The sequence below is a fragment of the Elaeis guineensis genome, chromosome 5, assembly GCF_000442705.2.
Source record: "Elaeis guineensis isolate ETL-2024a chromosome 5, EG11, whole genome shotgun sequence".
In the NCBI taxonomy this organism is placed as follows: domain Eukaryota; kingdom Viridiplantae; phylum Streptophyta; class Magnoliopsida; order Arecales; family Arecaceae; genus Elaeis; species Elaeis guineensis.
Genome location: NC_025997.2, coordinates 903,692 through 930,143, shown reverse-complemented (window position 1 = coordinate 930,143; position 26,452 = coordinate 903,692). Strand labels below are relative to the sequence as shown.

Below are 26,452 nucleotides of genomic sequence, written 5' to 3'. Positions count from 1 at the left end.
AGGTTTCCGATCAAACAAAGGATTTATATGATTTTTTTTTTGATGGAATATCTCCATAATTATGTTCAAGCAATATATATTTGATCTACAAGGTTGTAGGGCGAGTCTATTTGCATGCTAATTAATGAGAAGTGCCAGAACTTGACAAAAGAATTTGAGTTATTAGTCTAATTTCTTTTGCCGATTGTTTCTCTTTTCTTTCTCTCTCTAAACCAAGCTTCGAGAAAGGTGGTGAAGCTACATACATATTAAATTTGACATTAAATCCTTTGCTAAATTAACTTTATTTGGTCCTCAAAAATGATCCCGCATGATCAAAACCTACCTATCTAACTCAAACACCTTTAAACAAGACCCATCAAATCATGACTTGATTTGAAAACTAATATATTTACTTTTTGAGCTAGATGGTATGACTTAATACAAAATTTTACATTGCAAGATTCAAAAGTAAACATGGTGGATGATTCTTAGTTATCATTTGAAAATCTGATTATGCGTCAAAAAACAAATCCATGATGGAATAATTTTATACCGCATTCTTGACCCCAAAAAAAGAAAAACAACAGTTGCTCTTTCTATCTAATTATTTATGAGAAACAAATCTTACAATCACGTCTGGCCGGTTTTTCCTCCTGAACTTCTTGTTTTTAACATTCTACGGGAATCCTTTGGCCTAGCCCTTTTACATCCACTCTTTTTTAAAACAAAAAATATTCACTTTTCCACAAGAAGTATATGTATTTGGAGTCTTGTCCACATATACTAAATAAAATGGCAAAAAAAACACACCGGGCAATGCGCACATTGGCTTAGAATCTTAGATTCAAAAACAAAACATGATATTTACCCGCAAAAACCAAATAGCAGATATATTTTTCCACAAGAAGTATATGTATTTGCAGCCTTGTCCGCATAGGATAAAATGGCAAGAAAACACACCAGGCAATGCGCACATTGGCTTAAAATCTTAGATTCAAAACAAAACATGATATTTACCCATGTACGGGGATATTTTGATATCTTGGATTTATATCCGAAACGTAGATTCTGAAGTGACTGAGCCATATGTATGCTGGAAAGAGTCATCCACAGCATGTTCATGCTGAGATGGATTTTAGTCATGCTGAGGTGAGTTATATGAGGCTGAGATGAGCTATATCCAAACTGAGGTGTTTCTATACTTAGCTATCTTCATACTGAGCTAAGACTCCACTTGAGGTGACACTATGCAGAAGAGGCCAAAATAGTAAATACCCCAACTTGGAGAGCATATAAAGGCTAAACTCTCTTATACTCTCAGCTTTTGATGGACAGCCTATGCAATTAATAGATAGGACCCTCATATACTATGAGTGACATCACTCATCCAATTTTAAGAAAATCAGTAGATCAAACACCGATTTTCAAGGATATTCAAATCCTTCACTCAATATATTGCCAATAACGGCCTCTTCACTTTATGGGAGTGAATGAGGGCTATAATACAGTAATGGCATGATTAATGGCTCGAGATTTTCAGAGTTGCCCATTTTCTCAGCCCTCTTCTTTAAATAACAAAAGCTCGGAGGATCCAGATAAGCGATCCTCTCAAAGAACCCATTGCTGCTTCCTTTATTTTCTGAAATCTAACTTAAGCATCGGAGGATCCTTATCAGAGTGAAAATCTTTGATTTGGATTTGTTTACAGGTCACTCTAGCACTACCGCGTAAGATCTGGTCGTCCATCTTCGGACCTCAACGAAAACAAATAGCAATAGATAGAGGTGGGACCTACTTTTCGCAATATGCCCCAAAGAAAACCACCACTAAGCAATCGGGGCGATCTACCGCCTCTCGAACTACCATCGGAGTCGGAGAAAACTATGCATTGGTATCACAACAATCAGCCCTCTACATGAAGGAGGGCTCAGGCCCATTTTTTAGAAAGCCAAGTGAGTATGCGATGGCGCCATGCAAGATTTCTTCACGACGTTCCAATAACATCTTTTTTGAAAATGAGGGAGCCTATGTCGGTTGCAAGACCCCCACATCGCCATCACCATGAGCACCGCCAGCTCCATCGATCGTGGAGATAAGCGCGGATCAGCTCAATGCGCCAGTTCAGCGAGTATACACCTAGATTGCTGCGATCCAAACGATATGGTGGGAACAACGACGTGCAGTGGGAGACGCATTTTGCTACTGCGCCCATGTCAACCCCGACTTCTATGGTGCAATACTCGCCACCTACTTGCAACAAAGGTGGAGAAATAAATAAAATGAGGAAGAAGATATGAAAATTCTTCGATCCTCGAATTATTTTTATTTATATTTTTAAAATTTTTGAGCAGGTTTAAACAGGGAAGAAAATCACGACACTCAAATAACAAAAATGAGATCATGAAAATTTTTTGATTTTCGAATCAAAAAATTAAATTTTAGGAGGGCTCCAAATAAGAAAGTATATCGCAATATCCAGAGTTATGGATTGGAAGAAAAAAAGGGAAAAAAGGGAGAAGAGAGGGGTGGTCGACTTGGTGCGCGCAGCCTCTCCCGGTGCCAAGGCCGGCACCAGCAGCCTTGTGGCTCCTCTCCCGTGCACCCGCGCCATCCACTGCGACCGCCCTCACCGGTGTTGGGCTCACCCACGGACGGATCCGAGCTTATCCTGCTCGGTACCTCTGCTGGCTACAACTACCCCCGTCCACCTCGTCCATGGCTTCAATGTTCAGACCGGCTAGATCTAGATCTCGATCAACCGAGATCCCTACCCCATCTACCGTCCGGCCATGAAAGGACCTCTGTTTCCTTGCCTCCTTCAGGAATTTCTTCTTATTCACCTGGGTGATGCCGAAGAAAAGAGGAAGAGGACTCGAAGCCCTTCCGATGGAGCCTGACACCTCTCCTATGCCTGTACCCGTCGAATCGGTGCCCCCAAATTATCGAATTAGGGGCCACGAAGCCCCCCATGCCATTGCGCATGTTGCTGGCAAGACTGGCGGTCCTAGTTCCTCCCGACACCCCTGTGCTCCAAGCACACGGGCACTCCCATCAGCACTGGAGCCAAGATTTGAGGCTCCGAGGCTTTTTCGAGCTTCCTCATGCATCTTCACATGCGGTCGAGGTCATCGAATCCTCAGCCATAAGGTCTTCTCCATGTGCACCTCCCCTGTCTCCTAGATTCGGAACCTAGGTTCACTCCACTTTGGTTTGATGCCCCCGACGTTGATGAGCCTTGTCGGATCCGTGGGTCTGAGGTTCCTCGTATGCATCCTTGCATCCGTCGATGCCAAGATTGCCCACGAGTGAGCCTCTCCGAGGCAGGCCTGGCTGAAATGGGCGCATCCGAAGTAGAAGGCCAACAACTCCCCATGCTTTCTCCGCACGTCCTCGGTGTCGAAGCTGTTAGCAGGCGGATCTAGCCATCCGAGCTCCCCGAATGACACCCCTGTGCCTCCAAGCACACGGGCACTCCCGTCGGCACTAGAGCCAAGATTTGAGGCTTCGAGGCTTTTTCGAGCTTCCTCATGCATCTTCACATGCGGTCGAGGTCATCGAATCCACGGCCATAAGGTCTTCTCCACGTGCACCTCCCCTGTCTCCTAGATTCGGAACATAGGGTCACTCCACTCTGGTTTGATGCCCCCGACGGTGATGAGCCTTGTCGGATCCGTGGGTCTGAGGTTCCTTGTATGCATCCTTGCGTTTGTCGATGCCAATATTGCCCGCGAGTGAGCCTCTCCGAGGTAGGCCTGGCTGAAATGGGCGCATTCCGAAGTAGAAGGCCAACAACTCCCCATGCTTTCTCCGCACATCCTCGGTGTCGAAGCTGTTAGCAGGCGGATCTAGCCATCCGAGCTCCCCGAATGCACATCCTAGCTCGTAGTGCCAGTCCTCCTAGGTCCGACAGAGGTCACCAACGTACGTGATTTTGCATGTGCATGGGAACCCTGTGAAGAAGAGGATCTACTCCGACTACAGCTTCCTTCCGCTTCCAATAGTACCAGAACCACTCACGATGGCTCGGATCTGGTGGGCTCGGCCTCGACAAAGGATGAACGCGTGCACAGAAACTCTGGACGTGTTCCAAAAGGCTCGGCCAAGAAGTCCTGGTGCTCATTATCCATCTTCTTCACCGATCCTTTCACGGGGAGATGCATCTACTTCGGCTAGGCCGGCATTTAGGCTGGCAGCACCCATTGGGAATTTTACTATCTCGGACACGACACCCAGCCTGATGGCCAGACTCCAAGCAACAAGATCCAAGGTGAAGTCAAGGCTAATCCAAGGTAAAAATCGACCATCCAAGGTGAAGTCAAGGCAAATCCGAGGTATAACCTGTAGATTCGAGCTAAAAATCTGCAAATCCAAGGTGAAGTCAAATCCGAGTGGAAGGAGATCCAAATGGACCTTCGGAGGGTTAATTTATAAGACCCTCGATCTACAATCAATGATAATACCTCGATGACTTAGTGGCAAGGCTAACTTACAAGACCCCTACATAGCCCAAGTTGTGTGAGAAGTGGAAGAAGACCTAAAAGGACTTTCGAAGGGCTAATTGAAAGGACCCTCAGTCTACAATCGTAAGTAGAGCAAAAATGCCGAGCAGGACAAAAATATCGCTCACAAGATAAGCAGAGCAAAAATGCCGCTCGTATGAAAAGCAGAGCAAAAATGCCGCTCGTATGAAAGGCAGAGCAAAAATGCCACTCTTATAAAGAGTAGAGCAAAAATGTCGCTCGTGTGAAGAGCGGAGCAAAAATACTACTCACAAGATGAGTAGAGCAAAAATGCCGCTCGTATAAAGAGCAGAGCAAAAATGCTGCTCATATGAAGAGCGGAACAAAAATGCCGCTCGTGTGAAGAGCAGAGCAAAAATACCATTCATATGAAGAGCAAAGCAAAAATGCTGAGCAGAGCAAAAATATTTTAATAGAATGCATGGATGGATGTCCCTAGGCCTGAGGCATCATATCAGCAGTATTCCTTTTGTCTGATTCTCAAACCAGGAGTAGGAAGATAATGTTACTGGAGTATTTGATACCTCGGATTTATATCTGGGACGTAGATTCCGAAGTGGCTGAGCCATATGTATGCCGTGAAGAGGCATCCACAGCATATTCATGCTGAGATGAGCTATATTCATGCTGAGCTGAGCTATATGAGGCTGAGATGAGCTATATCCAAGCTGAGGTGTTTCTATACTTAGCCATCTTCATGCTGAGCTGAGACTTCACTTGAGTGATATCATGCAGAAAAGGTCAAAAAATAATAAGTATCCCTATGTGGGGAGTATATGAAGACTAAAATCTCCTATACTCTTAGCTCCTGATTGATAGTTCATACAATTAATAGATAGAACCCTCATGCACCATGAAGTGATACTACTCATTCAATCTAAGAAGACCAACAGGTCAAATACGATCTTCAAAGATATTCAAATTTCTCACTCAATATATTGCTAGTAACAGCCTCCTCATTTTACAGAAGCGAATGAAGACTATAATACCGTAATAACATGATTAATGGTTCAAGATTTTCGGAGTTGCCCATTTCTCAACCTTCTTCTTCAAATAACAAAAATTTCAAAGATCCAGATAAGCGATTCAAAATCCGTTGCTATTTTTTTTATTTTTTAAAATTTAATTTGAACATCGAAAATTTTTATTGAAATAAAATTTTTTAATTTAAATTTATTTTATAAATCACTTCAATACCATCATATAAGATCCAATTGTTCATTCTTCGATCCCAATAAAATAAGCAGCAACAGCCGCAAAAATCAAAAATCAAATAGCAGATGTATTTTATCTGCATGTAATAGCCATCTAATTTTCTTCCACCTGAATAAATAATAATATTCATGTACAACCCGCATGTCGCTTGGTACTTAGAGGCACCACTGACCAGCCGGCGGGCTTGGGCCACACCGCCTCCCGTGTGTCGGCCATTATCAGTCGCGTTATCGTACGGCTAATTATTTCTTTTTACCGTGGTTCCTCTCGCTCAGCCTGGGTCGTTCTCTCCGAAACGAGAAGCTTGACGCCCGATAGGTGCGGAGGGGAGAAAGGAGATGCCTTGAAGCGGATTCTGGAACCTCCGCTGACACCCGTACCTGCAGTCGATTCGATTTCTCGGGCGCGTTTCCGCAGACACCTTTCAGGCAAGAAAGAGAGAAAAAAGGCACTCCCTTACCCCTTTCTGTTTGCGCTTTTATTGCTTTCCTTTCTTTGTTATCCGCTGTTCTTTTGTCTTCCTCCTCCACGAGCCGTGCGATCCCTCTCCTCTTTGCCATCTTTTCCAACAACGCATACTCACGATCCATGATCAATTGCAGATAGTTTGCAAATAAACACCCTCGACTTGTCGAGGTACTATCAATGGAGATCTTTTTCCTTTTTCCCCCTGCTCTTGAAAAAGATTCCCATCTCCCTCGACAAATACGATGCTGAGCATTTGTTTAAAAAACGCATCTGGAATGATTTCCTGTATTGATTTCGATAACACGTTCTTTTACCAAGATTATTTCATTGATTTCATGAGGCCTTGGAATTGACTCAGGGAAGAGAAGCTCTGCAGGAAATGGCAGAATTTTCGCGATTGAGGAGGAGGAGGAGGTCTGGCCATTCAGCAAACTATATAATGTCGTGCAATTATTGATTTGGAACTGATTCTTTGTTTATGTGGCGTCTATGCCTCATTGCTGACAAATTGTTGAAGATGATCAAAGGAGGAGGCCAAGGAGACCTCTTCTCTTCCAAAGATCTAGTTCCTCTCAACCGTCGTTCTCACTCTGTGGATGTGAGTTTCCTTTGGTGACCTACTTTGCTTCTCATTACCTGTTAGCTAAATTCCCCGTTCTGATGATCGTGGGCTTCTAGGTTCCTCATGTTCGGCAGCTATTCAATTGGGATTGTGGCCTTGCCTGTGTTTTAATGGTTTTAAAGACTCTGGGAATCGACCATTACAACATTCATGATCTCGAGAAGCTTTGCTGTACGACAAGGTGAGCTTTGTATGCCCAATCCTTCGAGATAAAAAGAAGATGCCTAATGTATTTTGCTTCAAAATGATATTCCAGCTAGTTTGTTGATTCTATTATTAACTGCTGGCCTTAAGAAACCTAAAAGAATGAACATGAAATTGTGGATTCTTATGGAATACGCATTCTTTTCTATGCTGCTGGTATGACGGCTTGACAGAATTTCAATACTCAGCTGCTTCTGTTACTTAGAATCTTTTCTCGTCCATGTTCCCATTTATAAGAGGCAATGATTTAAATACCAGAATATAGGACATACATGGACCTTTAGGGTACACATGATAGGGGGATGGTATCGGGTCGAAATGCCTCGATTAAAAATATTACAGAAAAAATATGCACCAAGCAATAATGTGTCTGATATGCCATGATAGGCAGGATATGGGATGGTTCGGGCTTGGTTCAGTAAAACCGAGACATACAACTGTACAGGGATCCGCTATATCAATCTCTGGCTTGTAGACTGGACTCCTAAATCCTTGATAAAATGACATTTGCTAAAGGAACTCCTATTAAGAGCTAGTGGTAGCAATAACAGTGTCATTTTCAGTGACAATTTAACAAGACTATTTCTCAAGCAGTGGGAAAGATCATGCATTAGTTTAGAGAGTGAGTCCATGACTTCTGAAAAAGAAGCATACATTAGAAATTTCCAGTTTGACATCTTTAAAATTCCAAAGCTTTCCAATTCTCATCTAGGCACCCAATACACAAACATGTGATGCTCTATTTCCAAATCAATGCAGTCATTGCTTGTGGCTAAATTTTTTCAAAGGTTATAGTTCATTTAAGAACACCAAATATGCAGGTTTTCTGTTTAGGTGCTTATCCTGTCCTTCAGTAATTCCTATCAGAAAAATGTATGTTGATTTAGCTAGACATGCATTAGTATCATGTTATCCATTTATGCATTTCTAAATGAGTGTCGTTCTTTAGTTCATTCATGCCTTTGCTCCTCTTTTGCAGTATTTGGACTGTTGATCTGGCATACTTGCTACATGAGTTTTCAGTTAGTTTTTCTTTCTTCACTGTCACTCTAGGAGTAAATCCAGAATTTTCAGCAGAATCCTTCTACAGGGTAAGTTCTTAGTCATTTTATTATGAACAGATTTATATTCCTTGTGCTTATTTGACCTTCTCATTATTATTTCTAAGGAAATGATGCACGATCCTTTTTTCTCTTTTTTTTTTTTTTTTCTTTTTAGTCAGGCTTGCTCGACTATTTTCATCTGTTCAATAACATTTCTATATATCTTGATTCTTGTCCCCCTTTTGAATATGTTGTTCTTTTTGTCTACCGGACCTTTGTTTTTTTCCTTCATGTTGCTGACATCTTCATCATATTTGGTGCTTGTGTTTTTTCTCCAATTGTTGTAGGGAAGAAATTTTCCTTTCCCCCTTCTTTTTTTTTTTGGGTGGGTTTGGGAGGTGATTTTTTCTCTGAGGTTGGGTTTCTTCTTCCCTCATCATCTGGTATTAGTTTTGATCCTGTTACCTGTTAGGAGTGATTTTATGAAAATATGTCCCCTCCACTTATCTATCCAGGGCAGTATTCAGTGGTGTAATTTGGACCCATTCCTACTGGAAGGGCCATAATTTGAACATAGAAGCTTCAATGTAATTATGCATTTGATTTTGAAGTCAACTTCTTGAAGTTCACAAGGGCCTTTCAGTTAGATTGATGGCACTGCTTGATGACAAAACTGGGAATTCTGGTTGTTCCTCCGATCTAGACTTTGCTTTGTGTTAATATAGTTATTTGCTTGAAAAAAGACATCATGCGAGGTCATATAATTTACTAAAATGATCTGCCCCCTCGTGACTGAAAACTTTCACCTTAAACTCAAGAATGCCATTGACACTGCAACTACTGAACACATTTCTTGAAATCATATGGGTAACTTAAAGGATAAATATATGTTTAACGTGGTGGTTGACAACATTGTCCAAGTACATCAACAGGACACTTTTAACTGCAGATGTTGCAGAGTATCATATCTTCAATGTATTCCATAATGTTGTGTGGGTATTGACTCTGATGATGATAATTTGAAGTTAGAATGCTCAAACTCTTGCAGACATTGATAGAGTGCAGATTGTGGTTTGAATGAGTGCTTTGACAACCTTTGCTTTATCTTCTTCATCTCACATTAAGTCAAAATATACTCTATATATGTCCTGTGTTTTTTGTTTAATTATGCACTTTTTTAATTTTTGGCACAATCAGATTTAATCTTTTTTTACTTCTTGGGATGTTTGATTATGAAAGAACATATGGACCCTTTGAGATCATTGGATTTTTAAAGCATTTAGTCATGAGCGCTATGAAAACAATTGTCCATATTCTATATTTTACTCTAAATTTTCCAAGCAATTGAGAATCTGAGATAACCAGTGCCATGATTGAATTTTGTAATATGATACATTGTTTTCCGTTTTTTTTTTTTTTTTTTTTTGTTGTTGGGGGTGGGGGGACAGGCAGTGGTGTTGAGGGAAGGAAGATCCACCTTGTGGAATGATGCATATCTAACTAATTGGGAAAACAACTCCCAAGTTTCGTCCATGGAACCTCCATTCGGAGGAACCCAGTTGCGGCTGCTGGGCTGCTGTCTGGTTCATCATGACACATATAAGTTTATTGTCTTACTTACATATTGAGTGCCTCATATTACTTGCCTCAAAAAATAAGGATATCATGATTTTTTTTTGTTGCAAACTTCGGATATTTGACTTCTCTCAAAGCTTATCTCGCATCATTTGAATATTCTTTTCTTTTTTGCATTGCTATGCATGTCTATTATATTTTGACAATACATACAAAAATCTTCTGATCTATCAGCAACATATAAAACTTTGGAACATGTGCAGGAGCAACTGCAAGATGATGTAGGAAGAGTGGATGGACTATTTAAAAAAGCACTTGAAGCTGGAATTAGCGTACAAGTATATGTTCTTCACATTACTACTTGCTGCCTTGTTTCAATGATGGGTCTATTTTCAAGGCTGAAAAAGTTGTCAGATGAAAAGTTGTTGGTTAACCAGTTATTAGTCTCTTGTATTAGTTTAACAAATATATAGTGTTTCACAGTGCAGATCCATCAGTGGAAAAGATATCTCTGTCCTAATATTATCTGGCCAGTGCATTGCTGTTGCTTTAGTTGACAAGATGAAGCTACGGTAAGGAATTTTTTGTAATGCTTCTTCCTATAATATAGTCAATAACAGAAAAGGTTCTCTTTTTTAGAAATCAAAATGCCTAGCTTAGTACCATGTTGTAGATTATCAAATTTGCATTGCAGATATCTTTGCTTTTCTTTTCCCAGGCCCTAGCATTACTTTTCCCTGGGCATCCTCCCTTCTCTCTACCCCCAAACACAAAAGCAGAGAGAGAGAGAGAGAGAGAGAGAGAGAGAGAGAGATGGTTGTTGGTGGTGGTTCATGGGGGTTTCCGGGTATCTTTACTTTTTGTGGACTTTACCTGCAAGAATCTAGTTAGTAAACATGAATGGCCGGCATTATTGCATTGAGCAGAATGCATTAATCTATAAATGTCATTTTTGTTTCTTTTACAAATATGCTTGATAATGCTAATATTGGTAGTGCAGTCGGACTTGGCTGAAAGATGTACATGTGCCAGAATGGTATGGTCGAAGCTCCGATTATATGGGTGAGAAGATTTTCTCCTGTTTGTATATATTTCTATGGTGCTCACCTTCATTTATAATTGGATACTGATTTTTATTTTGTGCTTTCAGTTTCTGACAAGTCCTATGCTGTGATATTTTTGAATTGTGAAACATTGTTACTTTTATTTTTCACATTGTTTCGATGAGTCCTTGGGATTATTATTGTATTGGGGAGGTTATCTTATGGCTATTTTAGCACAGCGAATTTTTTGAAAACTTTAGTTAACAAGCCCTGCATGTGTAAGGATTTCTTTGCATATTGGAAATCCAAGAAGTAATATTTCTGTGGTTTGTTTTGAAAACTTTGAGTGAGGTACAACGTAATAGTGTGAAAAGCCATGAATCAAAAAAGTAGCAGAAATGATGGAAGAGGGTTCCTTTGAAGGTGAAAATGAAAATCACTGTGCAAGGCCTGTTGAATGAAGCAGCCATTATTGTAAGGAGAGGGTGTTTGTTATCTTTCCATTTTGTTAAATTCATGAAGTCCGTTGGCTAATTCTAATATTTGTCATTATGGATATCACCCTTTTTATCACCTGCTGATTTTAGCTGGTAAGAACAAACTGTTGATGTCAGAATTATGGTTAAGTGCCTTCAATCAGCCATAAATTGATTTAATTCCATAATGAAGCCACATAGAGATGCCATCTCTATAGCCTCTTAACCTTGTTGAACTCCACCTCAGAAGTGAGATTTGGCTTTATGGAAGGTTTCAATAGGTTGAGAGCCATCACCACGACACTTTCCATGGAATAGGTTTTAGCACCTGTTAATAATTCTATGCATGAGTAGCAAACTATCTGTCCTTAAATAACTCAATCCCATCACTTTCCTTGCTTGATCGCCTCAGTTTTAAGATTCCACACCAGTTGCTCTTGTCACCTAGAAAATAAACAGGTCTTTCCTTGTTTGGTCTTGCCACTCGAACAGTATTGAACTGAACCATCTTTTCTTTGTGTGGATGATTTAATATTTAATCAAATTGACCTATGCTCCCTTTATGTATTACTGTGTTGTAGAAATTGTAAGCTCCCTTTTTTCTTCAATTATTTCATGCAAATTGATTTCTTTTCTTATATATGGATCATCTACTAGTTGATCTAATTGAATTTGATGGTTTTGTCAGGGCACTATGTTGTAATATGTGGCTATGATGCAGATTCTGATGAATTTGAAATAAGAGATCCTGCCAGTTCTAGGTATTCTAATATAAATTCCTTTATTTGAACTAAAGTAGGGGAAGTTTCACATTTATATGATTTGCTTTTTCTTAACCATAATATAGTATGTAAATAATGCTATAGCACCTCTATGCTACTTAGGCATAACGTTTTTGCCTGTCGCTGTTAAATACTAAAGCTTTTAATAATGTGGCTGGTATGCATGCTGCTTTAATGCTTGCTGCTCTTTGAAAGCATTGCTAATAATTCATCGCTAGTCATTATCTAAATTCAATCTTTATGCATTTCTGTCCCTCTCAGTCTTTAATATATGCATCTAGACATATATCATTATCTATGTTCGTAATGAGTAACTATCATGAATGGAAGTTGTGAAAAGGTATAGAAAATCTTGCAATGACACCCAAGGTCTCCCTTAATAGAAATGGTTGGTAAAGATTCATACAGCTGATGCCAAATAGTTGGGACAAGGCTTGGTAGTGATGGTAATGATTGTGTTAAAATTGGATATCTACACTGTAGTAAATGCATCTCTTTCGAATTTTTGAAGTGTACTTTGGGGTTATCTATGGCATTTAGGCCCATACGATTTGATTTATAATTACTGAAAAGAGAGTTAAGTATCTTGTTTTTGTACCTGAAGTTAAGGTTTATCACTTCCGGACATAACAACATTAGAATCACTTTGCAAGGAGTTGTGGAGGGAAGATGAAATTACCACTATTCTTTTCTTCTTCTTTTTAAATTTTTCAGCCTCTTTTCATTAGTCAGGGTAGCGCTGCTTATCCTTATGGCATAGTAGCTGGGCAACTTGATATCTGCTCTTTGATTTGTCAATGGATCTGTTCTCTTTCTGTGACATGAGAAAACTATAGTCTGTTTGGGATAATGTCCACAAACTAAAGGCCTTGCAGAGAAGTTTTAAATGATGGAGTTTTATTATTAGTTTCTCTGAAGTTTGGGAGGTATGTGCAAATTGATTTTGAATTCTTCCCCACTAATCTACCAAGATATGGAGACTCTTCATAGGTTGAACTTCTGTGTGAGTGCTAGCAACTTGAGAGCCTAGTGTACAGAATGCTTCAGTTAATTATATTTAGAGGAACAACTCCACTTGTTGCTTTTGTAATGGAATGAGGTAGTTCTTGTTTGTAGCAATAGCCATACATTTAGAGAAAGGTCAGATCCATACTGTTCTATCTTATGTTGTCTTTGTATATTTTGTTCCATAACCCTCATCTAAAGACCTGGATGACAAAATCTGATAACAATCCTCTTCAGACATGTTACAATTTGCTTGCCTCTTGCCTAGCCTGCTCCATTCTTCCAAGTTTCCTTTATATTGTCTTCTCAGACCTTTCATCCAGATATATATTTTTCTTTGTTGTGTCTCTGGAATCTTTTAACTTTTATACATTAGAATCCTTTGTCCCTCTTGCAGTTGTATATTACACAAGTGTGGGCTTGCTCTATTTTTATGTCTATTTTTGTGTTCCAGGCAGGAAATGATTCATCCACTTTTCAATTGGCTGTTGTAATTCTGCAGGAAGTATGAGAGAGTTTCTATGCAGTGCCTTGATGAAGCACGCAAGTCCTTTGGCACGGATGAGGATATTCTTCTGGTAATAACCACCTTCTAAGTACTTAGAATCAGATATGTCAGATTTGTTTCAATTTATCTTTGCGATGTTCTATGATCTGATCTATAAGTAAGCTGGTTCATTTCACATGTTGACTTGCTAGTTATGGTAGGTTGTTTAGTTATTAGGAACTTTGTGATTGCATGCATAAATATTTGCACCCATGATTTCCTAGTTGGTGATTGTATATAGATGAGTCATCATGACCATTTGTTTGATTAATGCAGAATTGATATTTATCACACTTAAATTTCCCTGCCTGCTACAGTATTTCTCAGGTGACTGTAACCATGCCATGAAACCTTATCCCTTGTATGCACGATGAGACTGACTACGAGTTAAATGGCACACGAAAACACATATAGACAACCCTGCACGTATGATAGGCTTGTTGCCAGTTAAATTGATCGTTCAGATAACTAATGATCAAGTTAGAAGTGGTAGGTTGTGTGGTCGTTATTAACTCTGTAATTGACCATATAAAAATACATACAGCTCACGTTTCCTTTGCATTGATGTGTAAAGATCTATCAGCATGACTCGGGGCTTATATAGAAATATTTCCCAATTTTCTCGCTGCAACAGTATATACAAGGATGATAGATAATATTCAGCTAGAAATAACAAGCTATACCCTAGTTTGAGGGATGAAGCTGATTAGGGAGCTTGCTGGCAGACGTGCACTAACCACTATTAGGAGATCCTGCATGTGTTCACTAACCCTCTCCTGAGTTCAAATGATCAGTTATGCAAACAGAATGTGATTTTTTGGGGCTTTTGTTGTCAAATGCAGGTCTCCTTAAATGGGAAAGATGGTAACAAGTTCTCGTCCAAGCTCCTGATATAACCACATTTTATTATTATCATTCTTTGCAGGATCAGTTGGGTTGCTTCCAAGTGTTGTTTCTCATCTTTCACGTATCATTTGTATATGATCTTGTTATTCAATACTTACATTAGTATTTTAAAATGATAGCAAAGCATATATGAAAAGTCCAATGAAAAAAGGGGTTATTATGCAGCTGGAAACTGTTTTTTCTTTTCTCATCCCGTTACAATTGTTGCAAGCTTTTCTCTTTTTCCTCCTTTTCTTTCTGAGCACTTTCTTTTTGAGCAAGCAATTTTTGTAAGCGTTAGAAGAATGAGATATGTTGAAGGGAATAATTTTCATTGTTCATGGTTCACAATGGCGCTTTGAATGAAAATGGGGGGAAGCTGGATTTAGATTGATCCCACGGTATAGAAGGGTTTTTTTTTTTTTTGGGAGGAAAAGAGAGCCGAAGCTATATTAAGTTAAGGGTCATGAGTACTATGGTGGGGGATTTAGTCCCACATTGATTGTGAGTCAGGGGTACTCCGTCTTATATGAGATGGAAGATACTCTCTCTCAAGAGGTGTCTTTTGGGTCAAAGCCATGAGATTCAGCAACCGCAAGCCTATCAGTTATGGTTTAAGGACTGCAAGCCTATAAGCTATAGTATGTATGCGGTCAAAGTGAACAATACCTCTTATTGGGATGAGTCTTCTGTTTATATGAACTCACAGGTACCATATAAAGTGGAGTGTATAATCCAAAATGAATATACAATTGCACTGTATGCCAAACTGCTTTGTACCAAAATGCTATCCCAACCCAACAAACATGTGAAATATAGAACCAGGAACAACTAAAGTTGGTGTGTATTGAAGCCCTTGTGCCATGAAACATGAAAGCTGGCTGAAGAGCAGTACAACCATCAGCATTCTGGACATTGGTTCTTTGTGTAAGGTATAACACGGCAGCAAGTTCTCTGTATAAGGACACCTGTAAGCTGATGATTGAGAGCACCCATGCAGACGTTGAGATGTATGGTCGGCATGATCCTGCCGCAGTTGAAGAGAAAATAGGACCACTGTAAAGTGAATTACAAAACAGCAAATGGTGAAGCACTGAAGTAGGAAGAAGGGCACCATGTAGGAAGAATACCCAGCAAGTGATACACCTGCATGCCCAGCAACAGATACACCAGTATACTGAATAAAACGATCCATTGAAGCAACATACAAGGAGCAGAATAACAGCAAGTCAAAACCAGAATTCGTGAGCAAATGATCCATAATTCTTTGAAGCAAGAGTACCATAAGCAAGCGTATGAGACTAAATTCTTTTGAACCTAGCAACTTAAGGAAAGGCATTGCAACAACCCATGAAGAAGCAATTTTCCAAAGCAGTACATAAAGGAATGGCATGCCTGAAGATATCCGTTAAAGCAAAATATAAACAAATGAGTAAGCAGCACCATGCCAGTCTGTAATTGCTGGGAAAGTAAGATGAAGTATTGAAGAAGGCCAATGCAAACAGTATCATAACATAAGCTGAATGAAGAAAGCTGGGCAGAAACTGAGAGGAAGAAAGGATAGTAACCATATGTACCCGTAAAAGGAGAACCATGATAGAGAGTAGCACGTACAAAAACCTGCATGAAAGATAAGAAACAAATGAAAAAGAAACATCATAAATGGATATAGTTAGTGCCATTTGCATTTGCTTGGAGGAGAGCATTGAGTTCCGTAGGCATAGGACTCAGAGGATCACCATGGTCCCAAGCATGCTTCACAATGCAATTAACCACCGAATTTGCCTCCTTAAATATATGAGAAGCAACAAAATCTTTGAGGAATCCTTGACATTGCAAGATGTCTCATAAATGGGGTGGCCTTCACACTTAGAAGACACTACAAGAAATTTGATTTTTTGTGACGAAATTTTAGCGACGAAATATTTTTCGTCGCAAAAAAGTAGGCTTTTGCAACGAAATTTAAATTTCGTCCCCAAAAATTAGGTATTTGCGACGAAAAAAATTGCGTTGCAAAAAGTTATATCTTTTGCAACGAAATTTTTTTTTGTTGCTAGAAGTTCATTTTTAGCGATGAAATTTTTTTTCGTTGCAAAAAATAGTTTTTTTGACGACGAAATATTTTTTTTCGTAGTTAAAAATTTATTTTTTGCGACAAAAAAAATTTTGTCGCCAAAAAATTATATTTTTTACGATGAAATTGATTTTTCATTGCTAAAAAAAAAAGACTTTTGTGACCAATTTTATTTATATTTAGCGACGAAACTATTACGTCGCTAAATTTTATTTTATTAAAAAATTTTGAATATTTTACGACGAAAATTTAAATTTCGTTGCTAGAATTGATTTTTAGCGACGAAAGTTTTTTCATCGCAAAAAAATTTTTTTTTGGCGACGGAAAAATTTTTCGTTGCTAAATTTTTTTTTGCGACGAAAATAATTACGTCGCCAAAAATTTAATTTTTAGCGACGAAATATTTGTTTCGTTGCGAGAAACTTGATTTCCCGATCATTTGCGACGAAATTAAATTTTCGTTGCCAAAAATTAATCATTTGCGACGAAAATATTTTTGTTGCAAAAAATCAAATTTTTTGGCGACAGAAAATTTATTTTTAGCAACGAATTTATTTCGTCGCTAAATATGTTTTACTTAAAAATAAAACCGAAGGTATTCTGCCCTAATTGAAAAAACTGCTTGATCTTCCTCCCGGCCCGATCTCCGCCGCGGTCATCCAAATCTTCTCCCTCCCCGATCTCCGGCGACAGTCGTCGTTCCCCGGTCGCCGGTCATCTTCCCGGTAAGTCCTCTCCCTCCTCGCCACCATCCTCTCTCTCTCTCCCTCCCCACCGCCGTCGAGCCCTCCCTCCCCGCCACCGTCGCCGCTCGAGCCCGCCCCCCATCGCTGATCGAGCCCACCTCCCAGCTTGCCGGCCATCTCCCTCCCGCCTCGCCACCCTCTCTCCCGCCTCCCTCCAATCCCTCTTCTCTGGCCTCTCCCTCCCTTTCTCAGTCTGTGTTTTCTTTTTTGTTTTCGTAGGGCCGCCGCCGCGTCGCCGTCGGGCCGCCACCGCCGCGTCGCCGCCGGCCGGCACCGCCACGCGATCGCGAGATCGCGAGATCGCGAGGGTTCTGGACGAGTGCCGGCTCTCCCACGCCGTGCACACCCAGAAGCTGAGAGAGCTCTCCGCCCTCCGCTCCTCCGCCCCTCCCGGCCTCTTCTTCCCTTCCTTCGCCCGAGCCCTGACCCCTCTCTTCGACTGCGCTCGCCGCTCCCTCGCCGCCGAGCGCACCGTCCGATTCGTCTCCGCCTTCGCCGCCCTTCCCGACGCCAAGGACGCGGCCGCCTCTGGTGCCTTCCTGGAGGAGTTCCTCCTGTTCCTCCTCGTCGCCTCCGGTGCTGCGAACCAGACCGCCAGGTTCCGGTCGTGCCAGATCATCTCCGAGGTTTTGTGCCCTTCCACGATTCTGGATCTAGGGTTTTGAAGGACCAATAGAATCCTTTCTGTAATTTTTTTTTAAAAAATTCTTGGAAAAAAAACTGCCATCGATCTGTAATTAGTTAAAATTTCCCAGTTAAATGAACTGGTTTTATTATCTAGACATATGTGATTTTTTGATCTGTTATTTTCTCAGATTAAAGGATTTTCAGATCCGCTATTTTTCTAGAAAAGGAAAGAAAATTTTATTTTGCAACTATTTTCACTACGTCATCACAATCCTATAAGATCTTAGGAGTGTAAATGCTGAGTTTTTTTTTTCAATTATTATTATTGTTGTTGTTGTTGTTCAAATATTTTGATCCTTCATAGTTTATCTTCTTATCTTGTGGGATTGGGATTAATTAGGGGAAATACATGACAAAAAATAAAATACTAGTAACCGGCTTGAATCGGGTTCATGTTCTTCCTGGGTGCAAACATATATTTCTGTATTTTCTGTTTGCTGGGAGGAGAAGCATAATATTTGCATTGGCTTATGTTTGTCTTTTATCCCATTATGTTGGTCACTTTGATGATCTCATTTCTGTTTGTTGGTTCTTCTTAATCGCATTGATAAGAGAATGAGATTGAAAATACTGAAAGAGAATGTCATTCTACCTCACACTAAGGTGACAAATCTCTAACAACTACTGGAGGATTAGCTCTTGATGAAATTTCTCATGCAGATATTTTTGGTGGTTGGCTAGGAAAATTCCTTGCTTTAGTTTTGGCATTCCAATTGGATTCACAATGCTATGCTGAGGAAATATTATGAAGCTTGCGGTGTCCTGGTAACAGATAGTCTGTAGAACTTGTTGGTCATCATCCTGTCATTAACTTCGTTAAGGAAATGTGACTTTTTGGTGAACCATATGGTATTATGGATTGCAAACTATACAAACTCAAGGAATTTCAATTTACCTTATAAATGAGCTGGGCTAATCTTTATCTACCTTGTTTTATTTTATTTATATATATTTTTTTTTTGTTCATGTTGCTAGTGTAACTGTAGAAATTAGCTGTTTTTAAACTGTGTTGCATCCTCTGTCTGCAAGCTTGTTATCTTCCTTGCCATATGTGCACGATATACACCTATACTTCTTTTCTATACGGTTTACTACATTTACAGCGCTACCTGATACTAAAGCTTGTCTTTCTTTCAAAGCTCTCTAAATTTATAAGCCTTAGAATTTCCGTTCGAGGATAGCGTGCAAAAACCAATATTTTTTTTTATGAAAAAAATATTAGTGCTTTACATACTATTCTCGAATTGTCCTCGTGGACAGTTTGGGCACGTGAATGAATTTAATATTGCAACACATGTGCTTGTATATCGCAGAGTTTTGTCGGTATTTTCGATCATGTTCTCTGGATACATAGCACAATTTTAATGCTTGTGTATCTGGAGAACTGCGTCGAAATGCTGCCGAAATTTTTTTGGTATACAAGACATGTATTGCAATATTAAATTCTTACGTTCCTGAATGGAATAGGACCATCACCCTATAGGTAGGAGATATAAGGCGTTAGTCAACTATTATTACATAAAATTGATTGTATAGTTTGCATCATAAATATGTAGGTATGGATCGTGGTTGGATGTCTTTGCGTGATAAGTTCTGTCCCGAGTATATTACGGGTGTGACGACTTTTATGAATGTGGCGTCCAATCATACTAGAGAAGATGGGAAAGCTCGTTGTCCATGTCGTCGATGTAGGAATTTATTTTGGTGTACCTTATCGGACATTCAGAATCATTTATACGAACACGGTATAGATGTGACTTACAAGAGATGGACTTGTCATGGTGAAGATTTGCCGACTAGCTCGAACATGTTGTCCAGGAGTCCCATAAATCCATCGTCAGTCGGTGGATCATGCAGTCGTGAAAGACAAACACTTGGTGAAGAAGATAGAAAAATTTTAGAGGATCTTCATCCGAAATTATTTGAAGTAAATGTAGAAGCGAGAGCAGAACATCAGCATTCCATTCCGAGACAAGAAGCTGAAGAGGACATTAATATATCTATAAATGATAGATTCGAGCGTCTATTAAGAGATGCACAAAGTGATGTTTATCCTGGTTGTAAGAAGTACTCTCTGTTGTCCGTCGTAATAAAGTTATTACACATGAAGACACTTGGTAAGTGGTCAAACAACTCGTTTAATTGGTTGCTCAAATTTTTGAAGGACTTACTGCCAGAGGGAGAGTTACTTCCGTCAAGTCATTATGAAGCCAAAAAATTATTGAAAGGACTCGGTTTGGGAGTCGATGACTTGGGCCTACGCTGTGAAAAGATACATGCATGTCTGAATGATTGTGTTCTATTTCGGAAGGATAAACAAGATCTACAAGCATGTCCAATTTGTCATTCAAGCAGATGGAAAGAAAGTCGTGGTAAGGATAAGAAGAAAAAGAAAATACCATGCAAGATTCTACGGTACTTTCCGATTACACCACGATTGCGTCGATTGTTCATGTCGAGGCATACTGCTTGTGACATGCGGTGGCATAAGGAGGTAAATAATATGGACGATGATGTCATGAGACATCCATCAGATGGAGATGCATGGAAACATTTTGATCGTGAACATCCATGGTTTGTAGCTGATTCACAAAATGTCAGGCTAGGGTTGGCAACAGACGGATTTAATCTATATGGTAATCTTAGTACTGCTTATAGTATGTGGCCTGTTATGATATTTCCTTATAATTTACCACCATGGAAGTGCATGAAATCACCTTTTAATCTATTGGCCTTGTTGATCCTGGGTCCCCGTGCCCCTGGAAGAGACATAGACATATTTTTAGAGCCATTGATCGAAGAGTTACAATATTTGTGGGAAGAAGGATGCGAAACATATGATCATGTTATAGGAGGCATCTTTCGTATGCATGCAGCATTGCTTTGGACAGTTAACGATTTTCCTGCATATGGCGATATTTCTGGATGGTGTACAAAAGGGTATAAAGCATGCCCAACTTGTAACGATGATATTACATCGGACCGTATTCGCGGAAAGATTTGTTTACCGGCCATCGACGTTTCTTGCCAGATGATCATAGATGGAGGAGAAGTCTTAAGTTCAATGGCAAGCATGAACGACGTGCGCAGCCAAGATTCTGGTCTACGGATAATATTTTAAATCAGTTACCAAACCCACAGGATGTCATATTTGGTAAGGGTCTGGCCAGCCAAGTAGGGGTGCGAACAAGTATCAAAAATTGAAGAAAAAAGAGCAAGTTGTTTGATCTTCCATATTGGAAAATGCTTCTTCTTCGACATAATCTTGACGTCATGCATATTGAAAAGAATATATTTGATAATGTATTTTATATCATTCTCAATATCGAAGGAAGAACAAAGGATACCGTGAAGGCTCGTCTTGACTTAGAGGATATGCGGATTAGAAAGGAATTACATTTGATTCGATGAGGGGATAGGCTGGTGAAGCCATTGGCATGTTATACACTGAATCGAAGAGAGAGAAATCAATTTCTTTCATATTTGAGATCAGTGAGGTTTCCTGATGGATACGCCTCAAACTTGAAACGGTGCATCAAGTCGAAAGATGGGAAGATCGTCGGGATGAAAAGTCATGATTGTCATGTACTTCTACAGCATGTGCTCCCAGTTGGTTTGCGCGGATTGTTGCCGGATAATGTGTGTGATGCGTTACTTGATCTGGGAACTTATTTTCGAGACTTATGTGCGAAGACATTGAGACGAAGTCAGATCGACATATTGGAGAAGAAGATTATCATTACTCTCTGTAAGCTCGAGATGATATTCCCTCCCGCCTTCTTTGATATCATGGTGCATCTTTCTGTTCATCTTCCACATGAGACTAGATTGGGTGGGCCAGTAAATACAAGATGGATGTACCCAATTGAAAGGTAATTGCATGATATTGTAATATTTATTATTCATTATTATATTCTTATTATATGTGATATCAATTGATAATTTATTGAATAGGGAGATGCGTGAATACAAGAGTGCCGTCACTAACAAAGCACGGCCTGAAGGTTCAATAGCAGAGGCACATGTTATGAATGAATGTCTGACGTTCTGCTCTATGTACCTTCGACGAGTGGAGACCAAATTTACAAGGCCACAGCGGAATATTGATGTTGACGAGATTCTGACCGATGGATTGTCCGTGTTCTCCAATGTTGCCCGACCATATGGTAAAAAAGATTTTCGAATGTTGACACCACAAGAAACGGATGACATGCATTGGTATGTGCTAAACAATTGCGAGGAGGTAGAAGCCTACATGATGTGAGTATATACATTTAATTTTTATTTGTTGATATATCAATGAATACACGTGGACTCTAAATTAAAATATACATGGTATTACTGTATCACTTCAGAGAACACGAAAGTGAGCTCAGAAGAAGTAATCCTACATTAGCAGCGGCACGACATAGGAATCAATTCACATCATGGTTTGACGAACGGGTAAGTTATGTTCATGTTCATCCATGATTAAAAGTTTGTTTATATAGTATTTATCTTGTCAAATTTAACCTGCTTATTGTTCTTTTAATTGTAGATAGCTCAGCTACGTATAGACAATCCTAACTGTATCAGTAATGACTTAGCTGCACTTGCACGAAAACCTGACAGACGTGTATCAGTATATTCAGCATGCATAGTCAATGGTGTGCGATTCTTAACGGAAGATCGCGATCGTGATCGAACCACACAGAATTGTGGAATAAGCGTGGAGGGCGAGCACAAGGGTGAAATAATAGATTTTTTTGGTGTTCTGCATGAGGTTATAGAGTTGAGATATAGTGGTCTTCGACGGATTGTGTTATTCAAGTGTCGATGGTATGACTTAGGACGACACAGGCCAATTGTTATAGATCCTCAACTCGTCAGTGTCCACACTGGTCATGTATGGTATGAAAGTGATCCTTATATTTTTGCAAAGCAAGCAAGACTAGTGTGGTATATTGATGATAACAAAATGAAAGAGCCTTGGCGAGTTGCAATAAGGGCTCAGCATAGGCATTTGTTTGATCCTGCACTTTTCACATGCCCGAACGATGAACATCTTGAGAATGAAGTCTGTGCAATTATTGAAAACGAAGCATATCAAATGCAAGCACCAGATAACATATTAGTGCCAGATGATACGATTGACATAGGATAATTACAAAGAGACGACTATGAACCTGAGGATGTTTCTGTTGTTGGATCGTCCATAAGGGCACGGACACGAGCACGATCCAATAATGACTTCGTTAACGACAATGATGATAGTACTTCAGGGTCGAAGTCTTCTATGACTCCCGTCGAAGATGACTATATGGACACGAGTTCAGAATCTGAGAACAATAATTAATATGAATAAGTAATTCAATTTATTTTTTTTATTATATCATGTAATACTTGAGTTTTTTTGATTACTTACTGATTTAAATTATTTTAATCATTGCAGCATCATGACTGGTCCTGGACGTAGACATTCACGGGGTAGGCAGTAGGCTCCGCTTGATGATACACATCCTCACTTTAGCATTTTGCATGATGACTCAGAGGATTTAGATGAGACTCAGTTGCCCGAGTCCACAGAGCCGCTTAGTGCTCGCCAGAGCTTGCCCAGCCGGAGGCCATGGTACCGCAGCATCATCCCCTTACAAGTACATCTCTATCAATTTATAAACCATATATATTTTTTTGTTATATGCATTTAGTGATACATGATATATGTTCATTTCATCAATTTTTACATGTAGGAACACAGCATCGACGTGCAGTGCGTGGTCCTAGTAGGGGTCTTGTTTTGGAAAAATATGTGCATACACACAATGAAAAACCGAAGGTACATATATTTCGAGATCATCCGGTTGGCACAGAGGCTAGTATCGTCGCAAATGAGATCAGTTTGTATATGTGGAATCATTTTCCGTGGGCTGCTGAAAGTTTCAAGCATGTAGCTCCTCGATACCGTGATGCTCTAGTCTCTCACATCAGGGTAAGAATTAAATTTGGATGTCTTGCATATCATTACATGATCCATATTATTTTTGGTTATATAAATAATTTTTTTATTATATGAATAATTTCATGTATTTGCCTTTTGGTATGATTACTGTGTAGGATAATATTGACTTCGAGGATTGCACTGACGAAGAAGTGACGGCATGTATTCTCAAAATGGCTGCAAAGAGATATAGAGATCGGCGATGTAGGCTTCATAAATACTGCAATGAGCTGCAGGCGAAGGGGATTGATCCTGTGACCCAGCCATACAGAAATTGGGCTGGGTCTAGTGACGATTAGCGGTGGTTATGTGAGCATTTTGGAAGTGAGGCATTTCAGGTATGTCTAGTGTTCCAAGTTTTTTTAATTATGTTATGTCCTTTATTGGTTATAATTGTATGTATTTTGTAGCGACGATCAGAGGCGAATAAGGTGAATAGGAGCAAGATTGATTCTATTCACACGCAAGGAAGTGCCTCTTTTGCACAGAGAATGAAGAGGATGGTACGTAACTACATTTGCAATCATACTTTGTAATTTTTTATTAAATATTTACATTATTTTGATATCTTTTTCTTTTTTTTTTTTGAATAGGGACTATCCGGAGTCGATGCCTATGCTAAATTCTATCAAAACAAGAGTGGCGAGTTCGTGACCGAGGAGGCGAGGCAGCGTCATGTAAGTATCATTACTCTACATTTTGAATACTTTTAAAGAGTTTGAAAAAAATTTATGATTTTATTTTGTTTATTGTGAAGGAAAAAATGTTAGAATTGAGAGAGCAGGCGACGAGGGAGGTGGGATCTGATGGTGATACTGGATCGCAGCAGGTTTGTTTGATGACAGATGATACGATTTTGGATACCGTCCTCGGGCGGCAGCTAGGATCTGGTCATAGCATGCGGTCCAAAAAATCACGCAGTTCGTCATCCGGCCGGTCTGATGATGCATCGGTGCCAGAGGCAGTTAGGACATCCATGAGCATGATGCAAGATCAGATTAGTTACTGGATGAATCGTAGTCAGACGCTCGAGAGGATCGTAGCTGCGGTGGCGGGACGGCTCGATATTGATGCTTCTGAGTTAGCACCTCTACAGTCACATGATGCCGCCTCTGCACCACCATCGCGACACGTATCGGGTCAGGGATCGACGTCTGGAGGAGGGAACGAGGCCAATGAGTCAGATCATACTTAGTTTGTACTTATTTTAAATTTAAAATGGTGTATGGACTTATATTTTTGTATATGACAAAGATGGTTATGAAACTTTTTGTTATTTGAAATTGGTCTTTTGACTTAGAATATTTTTATTGTATTAACATACTGTTTATTTAAAATATGGTTGATCAGATAATTTGTATTTGAGCAGGTTTTTTTGAAAAATTAATAAAAATTTTATTTTTTATCCAAAATTTATTTTAGCGACGAAATATTAATTTCATCGCAAAAAAATTTGTGAACCCAAAAAATAAAACATTTATTATTCATTGCGACGAAATTTTTTATTTCGTTGCTATTTTTGCGACGAAAGTCTTAGTTTCGTCGCTAAAAATTATAACTTTTGCGACGAAATTTTTATTTCGTCAGAATTATGCCGACGAATATTTTTATTTCGTCATCCTTATAGCGACGAAATTATTATTTCGTCTCCATTATAGCGACGAAATTTTTTTTTTCGTCGCAATTTTTGCGACGAAATTATTTCGTTGCTATTTTAGCGACGAAAAAAAGTTTCGTCGCTAAAAATTTAAACTTTTTGCGACGAAATTTTTATTTCGTTGCAATTATAGCGACGAAATTATTATTTCGTCGCCATTATAGCGACGAAATTTTTTTTTTCGTCGCAATTTTTGCGACGAAATTATTTCGTTGCTATTTTAGCGACGAAAAAAAGTTTCGTCGCTAAAAATTTAAACTTTTTGCGACGAAATTTTTATTTCGTTGCAATTATAGCGACGAAATTATTATTTCGTCGCCATTATAGCGACGAAATTTTTTATTTTCGTCGCCCTTTTAGCGACGAAAATTTTATTTCGTTGCTATTATAGCGACGAAATTTTTTTTCGTCGCAATTATAGCGACGAAAATTTTTTTTCGTCGCAATTTTTGCGATGAACTTTTTGCGATAAATTATTTTGCGACAAAATCCATCGTTAAGTTTTGCGACGAAATTAATTTTCATCGCAAAAAATAAGAAAAAAAATTTTTTAATCAAAATATTTAGCGACGAAATTTTTTTTCATTGCAATTTTAGCGACTAAAATTTAAGCTCTTGCGACAAAATATTTTCGTCGCTAATACAGTACATAACTTCGTCGTCTGGGTTTACTATTTTTTGCGACGAAATAAAATATTTTCGTCGCTAAGGTCTTTTGCTACGAGGCTTTCTCTACAAATTTTTAGCGACGATATATTTCGTCGCAAATACTATTAGCGACGAAAATAAGATTTTTAGCGACGAAAAAATTTCGTCGCAAAAAATCAAATTTCTTGTAGTGCATCTTGGCCTGATGCTAGCAGGCTAAACCTATAGGTGGGTCGGACCGTGCTCGAGCTTTCACGCCCATACGACCCTCTGCACCCTCCACCTCCGATTTGATT

At 39.3% G+C, this 26,452-nt stretch overlaps 2 protein-coding genes and 1 long non-coding RNA gene across 11 annotated transcripts; all 3 read left to right on the top strand.

Annotated features, from left to right (window-relative positions):
• Positions 1–5,889: 5,889 nt before the first annotated feature.
• Positions 5,890–14,552, top strand: LOC105032601 (guanylyl cyclase 1). Of its 9 annotated transcripts, none has more exons than XM_073257077.1 (11): positions 5,890–6,165; positions 6,562–6,599; positions 6,703–6,783; positions 6,864–6,988; positions 7,991–8,102; positions 9,893–9,967; positions 10,113–10,201; positions 10,630–10,691; positions 11,837–11,909; positions 13,438–13,513; positions 14,325–14,552. In XM_073257077.1, the coding sequence occupies exons 3-11, from the start codon at positions 6,703–6,705 to the stop codon at positions 14,376–14,378; spliced, it is 747 nt and encodes a 248-aa protein (XP_073113178.1). In that variant the 5' UTR covers positions 5,890–6,165; positions 6,562–6,599; the 3' UTR covers positions 14,379–14,552. The 9 variants fall into 9 exon arrangements, with proteins under 9 accessions (XP_073113178.1, XP_073113179.1, XP_029116895.1 ...); XM_029261062.2 differs by having other exon boundaries at positions 5,891–6,165; positions 6,544–6,599; XM_010907086.4 differs by lacking the exon at positions 5,890–6,165 and adding an exon at positions 6,201–6,353 and having other exon boundaries at positions 6,544–6,599.
• Positions 14,553–15,811: 1,259 nt separating this feature from the next.
• On the top strand, positions 15,812–17,852 carry LOC140857798 (uncharacterized). The gene is made up of 2 exons (XM_073256987.1): positions 15,812–15,836; positions 17,407–17,852. Exons 1-2 carry the CDS (start codon positions 15,812–15,814, stop codon positions 17,850–17,852), a joined length of 471 nt encoding a protein of 156 aa, XP_073113088.1.
• Positions 17,853–24,443: 6,591 nt separating this feature from the next.
• LOC140857726 (uncharacterized) lies at positions 24,444–25,134 on the top strand. Its single transcript, XR_012141209.1, has 2 exons — positions 24,444–24,528; positions 24,609–25,134. It is a non-coding gene; the product is annotated as an uncharacterized lncRNA (long non-coding RNA).
• Positions 25,135–26,452: the final 1,318 nt, after the last annotated feature.

Excerpts from the sequence above, each read along its gene's own strand:
- LOC105032601 (XM_073257076.1), top strand. The coding sequence starts at position 6,664 with ATGTGGCGTCTATGCCTCATTGCTGACAAATTGTTGAAGATGATCAAA. Across the intron at positions 6,989-7,990 it reads AAGCTTTGCTGTACGACAAG|TATTTGGACTGTTGATCTGG; the intron begins GTGAGCTTTGTA and ends CCTCTTTTGCAG. Across the intron at positions 10,692-11,836 it reads TCGAAGCTCCGATTATATGG|GGCACTATGTTGTAATATGT; the intron begins GTGAGAAGATTT and ends TGGTTTTGTCAG.
- LOC140857798 (XM_073256987.1), top strand. The coding sequence starts at position 15,812 with ATGCCAGTCTGTAATTGCTGGGAAA. Across the intron at positions 15,837-17,406 it reads AGTCTGTAATTGCTGGGAAA|GGCCGCCGCCGCGTCGCCGT; the intron begins GTAAGATGAAGT and ends TTGTTTTCGTAG.